Source organism: Xiphophorus maculatus, chromosome 11 (assembly GCF_002775205.1).
Source record: "Xiphophorus maculatus strain JP 163 A chromosome 11, X_maculatus-5.0-male, whole genome shotgun sequence".
Classification (NCBI taxonomy): Eukaryota; Metazoa; Chordata; class Actinopteri; order Cyprinodontiformes; family Poeciliidae; genus Xiphophorus; species Xiphophorus maculatus.
Window position 1 is genome coordinate 26,186,078 of NC_036453.1, and position 17,498 is coordinate 26,203,575.

General features: G+C 44.1%; 1 protein-coding gene across 1 annotated transcript; it reads right to left on the reverse strand.

The window, feature by feature from the left end:
- Nucleotides 1-369: 369 nt before the first annotated feature.
- LOC102224482 (tripartite motif-containing protein 16-like) lies at nt 370-5,366 on the reverse strand. The gene is made up of 7 exons (XM_014469424.2): nt 3,625-5,366; nt 3,168-3,263; nt 2,740-2,973; nt 2,496-2,655; nt 2,351-2,407; nt 1,981-2,049; nt 370-1,189 (listed from the first exon to the last, which is right to left on the reverse strand). The coding sequence occupies exons 1-7, from the start codon at nt 4,198-4,200 to the stop codon at nt 663-665; spliced, it is 1,719 nt and encodes a 572-aa protein (XP_014324910.1). The 5' UTR covers nt 4,201-5,366; the 3' UTR covers nt 370-662.
- Nucleotides 5,367-17,498: the final 12,132 nt, after the last annotated feature.

Sequence of the window (17,498 nt, forward strand, 5' to 3'; positions counted from 1 at the left end):
GTAAGTCATGCGTTCCTTTTAGAGCCTTTTGGTTACTCATCACTTGTTTCTGTACAGTTCTCAACAAACCTCTTAAAGGGAAACAATACCAACACTGCCATCCAGACAGAAACTTGTTATACACATTCAGTGAGTCTACAAAAGTGTTTGTTTTATTGTTAATTTTCTTAACAATAAAGTAGATGATAATGTTTTGTTTGGAATTATGGTTGCAAGTAAATATTTAATATTAAGACATACTGTGTATGGTTTGCTATCTTAATGAACAAGAAAGCAGCCATCAGAAGCTGAGGTACTACAGTTTTGGAAATAGTTATCCTAACACAGTGATAAATTATAAAATTGAGACAATGACATCACACCTTTTTGTGTTAAAACAAATGTTTATTGATAGAAATAAGTTTAATATGAAATTATCGTAACATACATCAGTCAAGTACTGTATATATTTGGAGTTACTCTATAAGTGCTTTCCCCCTAACATTTGTTCATTATAAGTAAAAAAATAAAATAAAATCACATCCATCATAACAGCTTCCCTTTGATCAACACACATTTTTCAAAGTAAAAAGAAAGGAAATATATATTTGTAAAATACACACATATGTATAAAAAGTAATAACAGATGATTATTCAGTGATTGTTGGACGGATTTTATTAAATCACAGCTGTACGAGAGTGATTGCAGAGTCGTACCAAACCCAAAACCCTGGATAGACAGGCTCGCTGAAGGAGGTCTTGAAACGGTGGAGGAGGGACATGGTGTCCCCTACGGTGTAGAACGAGAGAGTGCCCCCATCGTAGTCCAGGAAGACCCCGATGCGGGAGGAGTAAGGCGCTTTTATCTCTGTCTGGTCCTTGCTGTGGCGGGCCGAGTAGCTGGAATCGGAGCAGAACAGGCTCCATGACTTGCGGTTGTAGCCGATGCGGCAGCTGTCTCCATAGCCCGTCCTCTTGATGCCTTTGTAGGTGACTCCGAGGGCTGTGCCCTCACCGCTCCAGTCTACCTCCCAGTAGTAGGCACCTCCAGCAAGGTTCTCCTTACAGAGGACCTGGGGCAAGGAGTCAAACCTGGAGGGGTTGTCTTCGTAATCTTGGGGGTCTCTCTTGAGGGCGGCCTTTTTATTCCCTCGAGACAAGTAGAGCTGTCTGTAGGCTGTGTTTGGGTCCAGAGTGAGCTGGCAAGCATCTAAATAATTAAAAACAAACATTCACTCATTAAGAGAAATCATTTAACTTAAATTGCTTGGGGTTAAATATAAATGAGCAAACCAAAGTAAGGTGAGGAACCCTTCACCAGTGCACCACTAACTATAATGTCCCAGAGGTTAGCAGAATCTAATTAGCATTTTCACCTCTATTAGATGTTTAACTAACTTCTGCAAGAGCATGCTTTGCAGGGAGAAAAAGCAGGAGACCCTCTGGCTGGACACACACAAAAACAGAAAAATCCCAGTGGTAAGATGTCACCTGCCTGCTGTGTACCTCCACCTCTGCAGGTCAGAGTTGGTGGGACACCCGGTGGCCTCGCCTAGTTCGGCCCGGCCTTTGATCTGGAATGCCAGAAGTAATGATACTGTTTGTGAGATTGATCACAAACAGAGGTCCACTAAACAAAGACCATCTAAGAGATCAGAGACCAAGGAACTGTGAGTCTCCAAGTCAGTCTTAAAACAGCTGGTTTACCCAAGCTTCTAACTTCGATCAAAAGAATCAAAGTGGATCAGGGAGGGGCTCTCAAACTGAGAGGTGAAAATCACAAACCTCCTACAGTACCAGCATGCAAAAAATATTTGCAAGGAATCTGCCCCAGTCTCTGTCACCACTGTTGGACTCTCAGTAGTTTCTGATTATCAGATTTTGTGGTCAGCCACAGGGTCTGACAGAGAGACATTATTAGCATCTGATTTGCCTCATGCACTGGGCTGAGCAGAATGAGAGGAAGCAGCGAAGCGTGTCACAGCAGAAACAGAGACTCACATCTCAAGAAGTCGTCCCTGTACTGAGGTTCCTGGACGGGTACGGCCTTGTACATCACGGCCTCTTCACCTGTTGAAGCACATGTAGAAAAGGATCAGAAAACATCTCACTTAGTCGAGGTCATTTCTGTCTCTGGTTCAGCACCGATGGCTTGACAGTCCTCAGCAGGGTTAAACATTTAACCAGGCTGCAACTGAATGGCCCAAGAATGACCTCTGATTAAAAAGATGTGCAAACAAACAGGACAGAAAAGAGCCAGGAAGGTTTGACTTTCAAATAGGGTCAGTTTGTAGTATATCATCTGGTTAATGGGTCATCCGTAACATTTTTATCAACGCACTACATCGGGTAGAACATTTTGTTGACTCACTTTTAATTGAGCGTCTCATTTTGGGCTCATCCAGCTGACAGAAGGTCATTTTGTTCACTGCAAATGAAAAGAATAAGAAGTTAGGCTTAGGGTTGAGTTAGGCAGGACTGTTGAGTGAAACTGAGAGGATTTGACTCTATCTGACCCGTTTTGGCGACCTTCACCAGCTCTTCGTTGCTGAATTCATTCAGGTGCTGCTTCATCTCGGAGACAGCTTTGGTCACAGAGCCGAAGGTGAAGTAGGGATTTACGGAGACTGAAGGCAACTCCTCAGCCTCCGTCTGGGCTAGCAGCATGTGGTAACTCTACAAACCAAAATCAGCATCACTTTTCACATCAACTAGGGTTAGGGGTGGTTTAAGTATTTCTTTGGTGTTCTTGTTTTCTACCTGGATGAAGTGGATGTGGTCCTCAGTGCGGGACAGTTGGGTGATATGAGTGTCTCTCTTCTTCAAGTCGGCAATCTCGTGAGTCAAACGCTCCATGTGGCCCTCTGCATTGTTGAGTGCAGCTCTCTTGTTTGATGATATCAGCTTGGTCATCTCCTGTTGCATCCTTTCTATGGAGCGCATCATGTCACTAAACATCTTCTCGCATTCCTGGAGCGCTCTCTGGGCCGAGTTCTACAGTGAGAGACATGACTGTCATATAAATCAAGCGGTTGCCTCATCATTTGTTTCCCCCACAGTAAGCTTAAAGACGCTGTCATCACTCTTTTCAGATGGAATGCTGTCAGGGGTGGCTGACTCAATGTTCCCGTCAATGTTTAGTGGTTAGTCTGGTCTTATCTGTCTGATAGATGATGGGGGTTACGAACCTTGATTGAGTCCACAGCTTGTTTCAGCTCCTCCATCTGCTTGAGACGGTCGTGAATCTTTTCCTGGATTTCAGCCTGGGTGGCGCCCAGACGTTGCTAAAATTGAAACAAGAGAAATTGGAAATAATTATGAGCGCAGTGCCACAAATGAGCTGCTAAGTCACAAATGCTAGACTTGATGTTGCAGGGTATGGCTCTGAGCTGATTCTGGAAACTGTCTTTGTGACCAATAGATATTTTCAATACATGAGTCTTGCTGTTTTTTCTGACTGTTTAATCTGATTCATATCCTGCTTAACCTTGCATTACACAGTGAACTATTGTCCAAATTTACACAAGTCTACATTATTAAATGTGTTATCTTTAAGCAGAGTATATTGTTGGATTATCAAGATATGAAAAAGTCAGTCTCCAGCCAGTCTGGCATGTTTACTAGTTGTACTTATAGTTTACATACCTGCTCTTCAGCTCTTTCCTGCTCTGCTGACACCATGTCATGACCCTTATGCTCTTTCACCGTACACAGCACACAGATACACATCTGATCAGTGCGGCAGAACAGCTCCAAGCCTTTCTGATGCTGTGGGCAGATCTGCCTGTCTAGGTGGCCAATTTCGTCAACCAGTTTGTGCCTTTTGAAAGTGGCTGACTCAAAGTGGGGCTTAAGGTGCTTCTCGCAGTAGGAGGCCAGGCACATCAGGCAGGTCTTGATGGCTTTGTGCTTTTTGCCGACGCAGATGTCGCAGCCAACATCTTGGGGTCCGGCGTAGTTGTAGTCCGGGGACGGAGGGGCTGGTGGAAAGGCCTCAGAGTTGCGTTGGATGGTGGAGTGGCGGGAGCCTCCCATGCGCCTTGGAGTGGGCCTTTTGTTGTAAGTCACCCTGCACTCAGGGCAGAGGTATGAGCCAGTGTGGTCTGCATGGTCCCAGTAGGTCTGTAGGCAGATGGAGCAGAAGATGTGGCCACACGGGATGGACACGGGATCCCTGAGATATTCCTTACAGAGGTAGCAGCTGTCCTGATCAGAAGACATGGTGAAGAAAACTTTCTTATTCCGAGAAGATGCTACGAAAAGAGAAGCTGAATTGTGTCAGCACAGCGGCAAAGTGATCCTACAGGTAGCGCAAGCACAAGTTTTATAGAGTAAACAGAGGGAGGTTAAACTGGTTAAGCCGAAACCAGTAAAACATGGGCGGGGTAAAAAACAGGAACAAGTGAATGTGTCCGACTCTTACAGAGTACTGAGAGAATGAATGAAATGTGTGATCAAAAGATACAACTGTTGTTCTTGAGCTATGGAACAAAAAAAATTTAGTCTTTCAGTGATTTATTATTACAAATATTGGAACATCTTAGGTTAAGGGATTTTTAACAAAGTAAGAAATGCAATCAGAGTAAGAAATTTGGAATTTGATTAAATTTAATCAAATTTCCTTGTTACAAAAAGATCAGCAAAAAGAAGACAACAAACATTATACGTAACTGAGATAAAGTGCTAAGAAAACCACAGGTGTGCCTACACTGAAGTGGACTTCAGCTGGTTAGTACCTGGAATGAACGCTGTCATGTCATGCACTTATATTTACAGGAATCAGAGTGCAAACAAGATGACCTCTTTATGAGAGCAGATTTTCTGCTCTTTGATGGATGATTTTACAGCTCCATGTCAACAGTAGAAACAAACTACAATGTCTGATCACTGAAATAGTTGCTCCTTTTAATGACATGGCTAATTTAAATAAATAACCTCTATATCAATGACTGTAGCTCATTGTTTCTCAACCAATTTAGTACCACTTTAAATTTGATAGTACAATAATATGTAGATTTGTAAGTTTATTTGAAAAATTACCTGTTCCCCTGATGTCAGACTGAGAGATTTCCCTCCAACCTTGGCCTTGAAATCCAATTGAATATGACTAAAAGTTAGTGACAAACAGTTCATTTGCATTTCTGGCAATCTGTATCCCAGTAAAGCATAAACATAATTTAGTGAAGATGTTGCTCCACTGTTTGAAGGTATTGTTAATTGCAATTTGTGTGGCTGCTGAGGACATCAACAGAAAACCCCACTTCGTTCTAGGACTGGAGCATGGTTACGTTGGGTTTCATGTAACTGTTAGCAATACTAGCCATTAGCACAATCACAACTAGCCTGTATGGACCTTACCAAGCTCCTCCCACAACCGACCCACTTGACCGCAAGTCTCACAAACAAAGCCCTGCGCGGCGTTGTTTCTATGTAAACATGACTCGATTAGTGCATCATTTCTACCGGATTTTCACAATATATCAGCTACTACAATGGACAGAGGAACTAACAAGATCATGTCATCTGTTTTGGATGCGATCAAGGTGTTTCCAACATTGTGCACGTCACAGCAAAATGCGTTCGCTGGATGAGGAAAACGGCAGATCCACACACCCTCTACATCAGGGGTACCCAAACTTTTTGAGACCAAGATCTACTTTTTCTCTCACCAGCCAGCTGAGATGTACCTCATGACACGAAGACATAAAAATTGTAAAATAAACTCTATTGACTTATTTTATATGCAATATACATCAGTTATAGCAGAAATATTAAAGTGATAGAAAACCTTATGCAGTTTCTTCCTCAGTGAGACCCTGTCACTGGGAGGAGGTTACTGGTTTCTCGGTCACAAGCTGGTTGCAAACCTGAGGCCAGCAGGTGTCAGTCAGTTATGGTAGATCTGAAATTTGGTTTGATGACGTCAATATGAGAAGCTACAGACTGATAGGAGGAACCAAAGAGCTCTGTAAAGGTAAAGGCAAATCTTCTGAAGTTGGGATATAATTCATTTAATTTAACATAATTACCGCGGTAGAAGCCATTTGTTTGTTAAAATTTTATGAGATATATTTGTTCTATTTGATGTTTGTTGCGAATGACGTAAACTCACAATCGAACGAGGTAATTAGTCCAACGTTTAGAAACTACAGTGGCTGTAATGCGCCACAGCAAAGGGAAACAAAGGTAAAATAACCTGAACAGGTGATCAACTCAAAACCACTCCTACCTTTTTACTCTCTCTCTCTCTCTCTTTGTAGTTTAAGCACGCCCGTTACCGTGGCAACCGCCTGCTCCCAGCAAGACGAGAAAAGATTACGTTAAAAACATAACATTCAGTCCGTTACGATATCAAGTTTCCAGGCTTGATATTTATTTCTCGATTATTAATCAGCGCTTCCCTGAACACAGCGATGGTTGATTGACTAGCTGTACTTGGTGCTAACGTGGCTAACACGAGTAACAGTTTAGTCCAAAGCCTTTTCTGCTAAAATAAAATCTTTAGTGTATGTCAGATACAGACACATTGCATGTTGATCTGTTTAGCTAACGTAAGACTGTGTAGCAGACAGGCTTCAAGGTGTAGAAGTTGTATCAGTTCTGCCTTTATGCTGTACTTAGCTAACGGGAAGCTAAGTGTGTTTGTGAGACGGTCACACACGTTGTAGCCGCGCTACTGCGCAAATGGACATCAGCCCCTGTGGAAAGGTCCATATTACTAAAGCTTGAACTTCTACACATTTTGTCATGTTTTATTATTGAACTTCTATGTATTTTGGGGGGATTTTGAGTGATAGATTGCCACAAAGGAGTTCATATCTGTGAAGTGAATGGAAGATAACACAGGATTCCTGGCATGCACTTAATACATTTGCAAGCCAAGCTAGTCCGATTTTGATTTACAAAAACATTTAAAACCTGCGGAACATTTTACTTCCACTCCCTACATGTGCTACTTTATGATCATCTGTCACATAAAACCCAGATAAAATGTATTCAGGCTTTTAGTATCAGCTGACACGAATACCTTTAGAAGGTACTGTTGTCTTCTTCAGTCAGTGTGATGCTGACCTTCACCCCCTCTGAAGCCAGTTAATCATCAACTCTTTCAGTACTGATTTCCCTCCACAGGAAGCCTCCTGGTTTCTACTGTTCACCTTTTAAGCTTGATTTTTCTTTTAGCTTGAAAGCAATTCAAATCCAACATAAGTGGGAAAAAAAATCCTGCCTTGTAAATAAGGAAATTTAAAAAAAAAAAAAGCCCTGCTTTTCTGTATGTTAAAAACTCCTGTGTATATAATTCATCTCACAGAGCGAGCACACCTCCCAGCCAAGATGGAGTTTCAGCGCCGTTGAGATGGAGCAAGGAATGCAACTACACTTGATAGCCCAGATAACAGGAGGGCCAGGAAAGCTTGCTTAAAAGATTCCATTGTGTTTGGGCCAGCAGGGCCTGAGCAGAGTGCCAAGCATTATATAGGGTCTGTTGTGTGTCAAACAACAGGAACCGCAGCTGACATCTAAAACCAAACGAAGCCTATTATTTCACTGAGAATTCATCTCTATAATTGGGATTAATGGTGAACATTAATTTGTTTTCATGAAATTCAATTCTGTTATTTGTGAATGTTAATTTGTTGACCTGATTATGTTTTACATAACTAACTCCTGATAGTATTAGCTTCATAAGGCGGCTTGATAACACAATTTAGACTAACTGGCTTCATAGCAGCAGTTAGTAGTCCGTTGTAACTGCATACGTTTCATGTGTAAATTAGTTTAGCTAAATTTGCTGATTGCAAATTAACTTTCAATGCATGACATTAACATAAGTTAGCCCTGACATCTGACGGATCAGCTGCACACAGTCAGGGAGTGCCAGTAGGAGTGGAGGCTGTTATTGTTCTGCAGCATTATTTGGTTTGGATCACCATGAGTTTCTGAGCAAAATGTTCTCTTTTTCCCCACTAAGACACTCCCTGATCCAAATGTGACGGTACCTATGCTATCCCGATTGGCAACTTGAATTTTAAGATAACTAATTTAATAATACTATAAAGTTACCTTTAAGGCGCACAGGCCCGCTACATATGAGGCACGAGACAATTCCACTCAGTCCAATCAGTTTATTATTTCAATCTTCTAGTCAGAAATATATTAGTTTAAAATCACTCACACATTAAAAGGACATTTACGGCTCAGCTCGAAGCTGGCAGGGACCTACGAAGGAAACACAGCAAACCAAATAAAAGAAAATCGTGCACCAAACCAAAGAAAATACCACCACCCAGAAAGTCCACCACCGACACCACGAGCTGGCCGTTCCTGTCAACAAAAGAAAAGACATTCAAATTACATACATTTCTTGGTTATACAGTTCAGTCCTCACAAATCAAGCAATAGCAGTCCAAGTTAGGAGTCCGTCCTGAGACGAACCGCCGCGCCACAGCAAACGCCAGCCAGAGCGATCAGGACGAGCTGGCCATAAACCAGCCTGAATCAGCCACACTGGACGAGAGTCAAAAGCCAGCTTACGCCGACCAGGACAGCGGGTATGAAGCCGACAACCAGGGCGACGGGCAGGCCGCCGTCAGCCGACGACGAATAACCAGGTCACAGGCGGACGGACCGTCCACCAGGGACAACAGAGTACGGGCAAGCAGCCGGCCAAGGACAAACAGCAGCGTCTATCAAACATACATGTCAAAAATAGAATCTGGAAGCATACGTAAAATGAGCTTTCGCTTACCACTGAGCTTGATGCGTTATGCCTCTGGCAGGGAGAAGAAGCAGTCAGCTGGTACAAGTCACCTAGATGTTACAAGTAAAGCTGAGCTAAAGCTAGACTTACAGATATTAAAGGTGTGAGAAACTTCTTACCAGAAGAAGGCTTGAACAGCAATTAATGTATTAAGCGCGTCAGTCGTATAGCGCCAGTAAACAGTCAAGTCTGAACCGGAAGGAGAACGTGTTGTCTACCAGGTGAGGGAGGGCCCTTTATATACAGACAGCGCTACAACCAATTAAAGTCAGGCACTTGTGTGGTGCGTTCAGGGCCCACAGGGCATACTGCCACATTCCACCCCCCCAAACTGCATCGACGTCCCGACGATGATCCAACTTAACACCAAGGTCGAAATACCGCAAACATGGTACTGGATGAAGGTGTTTCTCTTACTGCTGGCCTTGGAAGATGATGGAGATTATGATGCTGGCCAGCAGTTGATCGTACGGATTTACGCACCGACACCCCGCTGGGACCAGACTCTGCAGCTGGTACAACTGGTAATGAGGTAGGTTGATTTGTGGCCACGCTAGGAGCCACAGCAGATCCTGAAGCCCTAGGAACCGCATCAGAAACCACAGCAGCAGGTGGTGCAGATGTTACTTGCTCCTCAGGCCATGGCCTCAAGAACAAATCACCCTCAAATGACAGCTCACCATCTGAAATGGAATAATGTTCAGGAGATGCAACTTCAACAGAAACTGGAATAGGTGCATCAGCACCAATTAAAACCTTCAGCAAAGAGCGATGTACCCTTCTTACCCTGGTCTGGTCATGAACTGGTGCCACTGAATACACTACCCCACCCTCTCTTGGGACTTGAACAACTATGTGTTTCACTGAACTCCACAAATCCTGAGTTTTCTGACGACCTTTACTCCCCAGATTTCGGATCAACACAAGCTGGCCCTCCTTAAGAGGAGCTTCTCTGATGTTTTTATCATGATTAGCTTTTCTGCGTCCTGCAGAAGTCCTCAGTTTTTCTCTAGCACCCTCAAATGCTATTTGCAGGCGGGTCTGATGTTCTTTGACCCACTCATGAACAGTTCCAGCAACTGGATTTTGAACTCTTCCCAACAAGAAATCAACTGGAAGACGTGGTTCTTGACCAAATATCAGGAAAAATGGTGACTCACCAGTTGATTGATGAGGAGTGGTGTTATATGCATAAAGCAACTGGGGCAAACAAACAGTCCAGTTTCGTTTCCGGGACGTGGGCAAAGTTCTCAACAGGTTGTGAAGCGTCCTGTTAAAACGTTCACATTGACCGTTACCAGCTGGATGGTAAGGCGTGGTACGAGATTTAATGATACCGTATAGACTGCAAAGCTGTTGGATCAAATTGCTTTCAAAGCTGCGGCCCTGGTCTGAATGGATGCGTGCTGGTACTCCAAATTTTGCAAACCATTCCGTGACCAGGACCTGCGCTACAGTGGAAGCGCGCTGATCCCTGGTTGGGACAGCCAAGGTATACTTGGAAAAAACATCAGTCATTACCAGTACATTCTCTAGCCCAGATGGAGTTGGCTCTAACAAAGTAAAATCCATTGCCAGAATTTCATTTGGTTTCGATGCAAGCAAATGGCCCAAGAAACCACGAGCAGGTGGCTGGCTATCTTTGGCAACCTGGCACCGCTCGCAGATTTTACACCAGTCTGCTACCTCTTGTGACATACCTGGCCAATAACAGCGAGACCGTAGGAACGCTAAAGTCCGATCCACTCCCTGGTGTCCATGTTCCTGATGGACCTGAGTCAGTACGTCCTTTATCAGGGCCTTTGGCAGGAGAAGTTGGTACACTGCCCCACCACCATCGGAACGAAACACCTGCCGATATATTAGGCCATCCAACTCAGTCAGGCGATCCCACTGGCTGAGCAATGCAAGAGCAGATTGTGAAAGCCCTTGCCGCTCAGTACGGTTTGGCCGCTCTTTTCTCTGCCAGAAGGAAAGAACCTCTTGAAGAGCTGGATCAGCCTGCTGGAGAACACGGAGATCACCAGGGTCAAAAGAGGGAAAGACAGTCACAGAAGACTGGAAGATCTGTATTTGCTCACTTTTCACAGCTTGCTGTAGTGGCTGAGGCACAAGAGTACCTGAACCCAAAGAAGTCACTTCCGGGGGAGCCGGCCAAGGCCGGCGAGACAAAGCATCAGCATTTTGATTGGACTTAGCAGGCCTGTATTTTAACTCAAAGTTAAAGGAAGCAAGCTGGGCTGCCCAGCGCTGCTCTACTGCTCCAAGCTTGGCCGAGTCCAAATGGCTCAGAGGATTGTTGTCTGTATAGACAATACACCTGTGGCCCAAAAGGTAATCTCTAAATTTTTCTGTCATTGCCCATTTCAGGCCCAACAGCTCCAATTTCATTGAGCTGTAATTTGACATATTTCGCTCGCTAGGTCTTAACCCACGGCTAGCAAAAGCAATGGGTCTTATCTTACCACCTTGCTCTTGTGACAAAACTGCGCCCAACCCACTGTGACTTGCGTCCACCTCTAAAATGAAAGGGAGGGAAAAATCTGCATAAGCAAGGACTGGAGTAGAAGTGAGCTTGGCTTTAAGAGCCTCAAAACTCTGTTGACACTCCTCAGTCCAGGCCCCAACAATACTCTGGGTAGCCTTCCTTTTAGGCCCTTTACTAGTTAGCTCTGCTGCTCTACGATGCAAGGGGGCAGCCATCTTAGCAAAACCTTCTACAAACCTACGGTAGTAGCTAGCGAATCCCAAAAAGGAACGCAACTCAGTGGCTGTGGTGGGCACAGGCCAATTTGCTACCACCTTGATTTTAGCAGGGTCAGTGGCCACTCCCTGGTCAGAAATTACATGACCCAGGTAGTGCACCTCCTTCTGGAAAAAGTGGCATTTGCTCAGTTTGGCTTTAAGGCCCTCCTTCTGCAGCCGTCCCAACACCACATCCAGCCTCTCAAGATGTTGCTGTATAGAGGATGAAAACACAACAATGTCATCTAAATACAGTAAAAGGGATTGGCATTGCTGGTCACCAAAAATGCGCTGCATTAAGCGTTGGAACGTGCTCGGGGCATTGCATAGGCCGAAAGGCATGCGATTCCACTCAAAAAGCCCGAAAGGTGTACAAAAAGCGGTTTTATGGCGATCACTTGCTGTGACAGGAACCTGATTATAACCACTAGCCAAGTCCATAGTGGAAAACCACTGGGCCCCTGTCAAAGCATCAAGGGACTCCTCAATGCGAGGGAGTGGAAAAGCATCCTTCCGTGTCTTGATGTTAAGTTGACGATAATCAACACAAAGCCTGATGCTACCATCCTTTTTGCGCACAAGCACAATTGGTGATGCATAGGGGCTGGAGCTTTCCCTAATGACATTTGCTGCCAAAAGCTGATTTATGTGGTCCTTCACAAGTTCATACTCTGATGGAGGAATTCGACGGTAACGCTGCCGAACGGGAGCGTCATCAAGAAGGGGAATGTCATGACTGATCAGGTTGGTGCAACCCAAGTCCTGATCATTAGTGGCAAACACCGAAGTGTATTTACCCAAAAGTGCTCTCACCCGACCCTGTTCCTCCGCAGGCAAAGATGATAAATCAATTGCCTCGATCCCATCTGCAGCAGGAGCAGCCGCTGTTTGGGAAGACACATTCACAAATAATGGGACTTCAGTTACACCCGCTGGAAGACTCACCACACTAACACTATTTAAAGTTCCCACAGTGGTACGAGGGTAAAGCAACACATCCGTGTGGCCCACATTTACCACTGGAACATAAGCAGTGCCCCGGACAACCTGAACTAGCGCAGGGGATGCTAACAAACCAGCTGGTAAGCCAGATTCCGATGGTTCAAACAAGACAGTAGTGCCTGAGTATTTCTCACAGCAGGTGGTAGGCACAATCTTCATTACACCTCCTGGAATGCGGCAGGCCCTCCCACCACGCACCCTAACCTTACTAGGCTGCTTAGGAGTCTGCTGCATTTCAGCTGCATGACATTTCTGTAAAGCATTAATCAAGGGTTTGGGAGATGCCACAACCGGAGTCGTATTAAACAAAGCATGACCATGCTGTCCAAATAGCTCTTGGTAACACTTATTTATGACGTTCATCCCCAACACACCAGGAACAGAAGCTGACCCACTATCTGGAGGGTTTCTCACCACCAACACCCCACAGTGGGGCACCAACTTGCCACACAGTTCAATAGATACTTCCAAATAGCCGATGTAAGGAATAGGGAGACCATTGGCTGCTTTTAGCTGTAGCCAGTGGCAAGCTCTCAAACGCTCTTCGCCCCAGGGCTCAAAGAATTCAATAAAAAAGCTCTCTGTAATAGTGGACACCATTGAACCAGTGTCAACCAGGCACGGTACCTTTACCCCAGCCATGTCCACTTCAATGTGTGGGCAAGAAGCAATTAATTTAGGCGCATCTGCTGAATACAAACCATTAGTTGAGCCTATGAATGCCCCACCCGAGCTGTGGCTCTGCAACGCGGTGGGCGCTAGTTTTCCGGAAGCTGGCTTCCCTGACGTGACCCTGAGAGAGATTGCTGACGGAAGGCAACGCGGGGCCCCCCACACTCCCTAGCAATATGTCCGGGCTGTTGGCACCGTCGACATATAATAGGACCGCGACGTGGAGAGCGGCTACGCCCTTGTGCAGTTTGAAGGAGGGAAATGCTTTGAGTAAGCTGATTAAGTTGCTCCTGTTGCTGTTTTAAAAGCTCTTTTAACTCATTAACCTCTCTCTGAGTGGGGCCAACAATAGATGGTGCCCCACCACGCACAGCAAACTGAAAACTGGACGCTAAAGGCAGAGAATTACTCCTGCCTCGCATACTAGCTGGCAACCCCTCTAATTCCCACCTCATTGCCTCACCTCTGACATCAAGCAGTGTTGCTGCCGGTTTCAGACGAACATACTGTTTCAGCGCACGACTGAGCGCACCATCAAGGACATATTCTATGAACTGGTCACGCAGGAGAACTTCAGTATTAGGCATATCCCTAGGAGCCTGTGCTTTTACTTTCTCCATGAGGCTCATCAAAGCAAGGGAGAACTCTTGCAATGTTTCCCCTTCTAATTGCTTTCTGGAGAAAAAGGCCTCCTGTAATGCAACATGTGACTCATTACATCCATAGAGTTCCTCGAGGATAGAAATAATTTTAGCTGGATCCCCTCGTTCCTGACTAGAGCGATATTTGATTTCATCCCTAGCCTCTCCTTCTAAATGGTCGTACAAAAAGAAGGCCTGATCTGCTGCTGACAAATTTCGTGCCCGTATACACGCCTGTACCTCCTCAACCCACTCGCTCACACTAATCCCCATCCGTCCCCTAAACATAGGACACTTACGATCACGTGGGACAAGCACTAACCTGTCTGTTACTTGGGCAGTAGGGAGTGCAGAAGCTGAAGATGGCCCAGCACTGGAGCTAGATGTGGAAGGCGAACGCTCTGCACGCAGCTTCTCATTGTCAGCCTTTAATTGAGCAATCAGGGTCTTCAATTCCAGTAGTTCTTCCTCCATTACTACAAATAACCAGCTCAAGAAAATAAATCAACCGCTGCTGTTTGTCCTTAGAACCAAAAAAAATAAATAAAAACTACTGCTTGACCATTAAATAGCACAAAATACAATGAAGTAATGGAAAAGTCTCAGCCTCAAGATTGTAAAAAAAAAGAGATCCTGCTCACAGCGCCAAATGTGACGGTACCTATGCTATCCCGATTGGCAACTTGAATTTTAAGATAACTAATTTAATAATACTATAAAGTTACCTTTAAGGCGCACAGGCCCGCTACATATGAGGCACGAGACAATTCCACTCAGTCCAATCAGTTTATTATTTCAATCTTCTAGTCAGAAATATATTAGTTTAAAATCACTCACACATTAAAAGGACATTTACGGCTCAGCTCGAAGCTGGCAGGGACCTACGAAGGAAACACAGCAAACCAAATAAAAGAAAATCGTGCACCAAACCAAAGAAAATACCACCACCCAGAAAGTCCACCACCGACACCACGAGCTGGCCGTTCCTGTCAACAAAAGAAAAGACATTCAAATTACATACATTTCTTGGTTATACAGTTCAGTCCTCACAAATCAAGCAATAGCAGTCCAAGTTAGGAGTCCGTCCTGAGACGAACCGCCGCGCCACAGCAAACGCCAGCCAGAGCGATCAGGACGAGCTGGCCATAAACCAGCCTGAATCAGCCACACTGGACGAGAGTCAAAAGCCAGCTTACGCCGACCAGGACAGCGGGTATGAAGCCGACAACCAGGGCGACGGGCAGGCCGCCGTCAGCCGACGACGAATAACCAGGTCACAGGCGGACGGACCGTCCACCAGGGACAACAGAGTACGGGCAAGCAGCCGGCCAAGGACAAACAGCAGCGTCTATCAAACATACATGTCAAAAATAGAATCTGGAAGCATACGTAAAATGAGCTTTCGCTTACCACTGAGCTTGATGCGTTATGCCTCTGGCAGGGAGAAGAAGCAGTCAGCTGGTACAAGTCACCTAGATGTTACAAGTAAAGCTGAGCTAAAGCTAGACTTACAGATATTAAAGGTGTGAGAAACTTCTTACCAGAAGAAGGCTTGAACAGCAATTAATGTATTAAGCGCGTCAGTCGTATAGCGCCAGTAAACAGTCAAGTCTGAACCGGAAGGAGAACGTGTTGTCTACCAGGTGAGGGAGGGCCCTTTATATACAGACAGCGCTACAACCAATTAAAGTCAGGCACTTGTGTGGTGCGTTCAGGGCCCACAGGGCATACTGCCACACAAATATTCACACCTAATCTTTTCAGTTTGTCCTTTGCTCAACATTTTTCAACCAAAAGTGGACTTTGTTCTCATTAAACAAAATAAGCATTTTTTTATAGAGTAGGGAGGGAAAAAAGCTTCGCTGTGCTTCTTTCATGAGAGATGTCTTGGCCATGTGAAGTATTTTATCTCATCTTTTGGACATTTTGTCTCAGTCAGAATCTGTTTCGTATCAAACAGAAATAGTTTAAGACAAGAAAAATGTTTCTGAGATAAAAAAGAAGCAAATTACTTTCGTACATAAGGTCTTCTCTGTGCTGACATGGGTGTGTCCCACTTCCCGGCAGTTGTTTTCGGACAAAAGCTCAGCGGTGGCCTTCCTTTGAAGTTTTCACTCTGGCCGCTGAATATCTGACCAAATCAGAATCCATATATCATGTCATAATCCATTTTAGATGCAGAAAGACCACTCCATATCTTTACTTCTATGTCAATCCTGAATTTGGGAATATGGAAGTGCTGTTTTGGGTTTGGTCCAGTTTCCCCTCTCGTATTAGGACCTCGCCTGAATTCTTTTCAGTTTTTAAATATGTATAAAAAAAACCAAAAGGGTGCCATCTGTTTTCAGTTTTTCTTGCTCGTCCTCCGTAAATTGTATCTTTTTCTTTCCCTCTGATCAAACACCGTTTGTCCTCCCCTGCACTCGCTCCGCTGCAGAAGACGTACGCCCAAACCACTGACCTTGGACTGAACTCAAGTTAACTGGAAACTTTCTGCTTCCTTCAACAAAAAAGTATTCTACTTTTGTCAAAGAGCGGCTACATCCTTTATATTGTATATATTTATTACGAGAATTGTATTATTTAGTAAATAGCAAAAATAATGAGACAATGTTTTATTGCTTTTTTCAAGTTCAGAAGTTTAAACAGTTTGGAACTGCTTAGAACGGGATTTTATGGCTTATTTTGGCTGATTTAAGTGAGTTAGAGGATCATTTTTGTTGCCTGGGCAACAGAAATGTATTTTTAGGCAACACCTGAAAACACTACACATACTTGAGAGATAAATTTACAAAGATATTAAGATAAGAATTGTGGACCTCCACAAGTTTGGTACAAATTCCTTGAAAGTGCTGCGTTCATCTGATCATAAAAATATGTGCAAGTATACTCAGCATGAAAATGTCCCAGAAATGTCCTTACAGTCCCTTGGAAAATTTGTGGGAAGAGCTGAAAAGCTGCATCCGTGAGCGAGGTGGACTATAAACCTCACCCAGTTCCACCGGTTCTGTCAGAAGGAATGGGCCAAAAAAAATTCCTGCAAGCTATTGTGAGGATCTTGTGAAAGGAAACCAAAAATGTTTGACAGAAGTAATGCAATATAAAGGCATTTCTGGCATGTAATAAGGAGAAAGAAAATGTAAACTTCTGAATTTAAATAAATGTTTTAAATCTTTAAAAATTATTTTATCATTCTGGCATTTAATCAGTAGAAGTAATTCTTTGTGACCTAAAACATGACACATCTAGGTTAATCAAAAAAGGTTTTGTGCATTTTTCATAATAATTTTGTTTCAGCTGCATATTCTTAAAGAGACCACATTTCTTTTAAACATGCTTTCTTTTTCTGTGGATCTCAAGCGGTTCCCTCCACAGATAGGTTGTTCAATCTGTGAGCACAGACTCTTTGGTTTCCTCGTGAGGAAGGAAGGAAAACTGGCTTATCAGAAACTTGGCCAAATATGGAGAGGTGAAACTACCAAGTGGATGACATAAAGCAACATTTGAATGGTGAGGTGATTTTTACTTGGTCAACGCCACAATAGAGTTTTGGATTGCTCTGAGTCAGTGAGAAAATTTTATGTACCTTTAAAAAAAACAACAAAAAAACGAATTGAATTTGTTTCTATTGTGCTTCACTGGTGTGAGAGTAAACACTGAATGACATGTCAGCATGAGGGGAAGGCTAATAGATTAGA

Bases quoted from the DNA above. Each gene is read 5' to 3' on its own strand.
- LOC102224482 (XM_014469424.2), bottom strand. From the start codon at position 4,200: ATGTCTTCTGATCAGGACAGCTGCTACCTCTGTAAGGAATATCTCAGG. The intron at 3,264-3,624 runs GTATGTAAACTA...TTTCAATTTTAG, and splicing joins AGGAAAGAGCTGAAGAGCAG to CAACGTCTGGGCGCCACCCA. The intron at 2,656-2,739 runs GTAGAAAACAAG...TTTGGTTTGTAG, and splicing joins ACCACATCCACTTCATCCAG to AGTTACCACATGCTGCTAGC.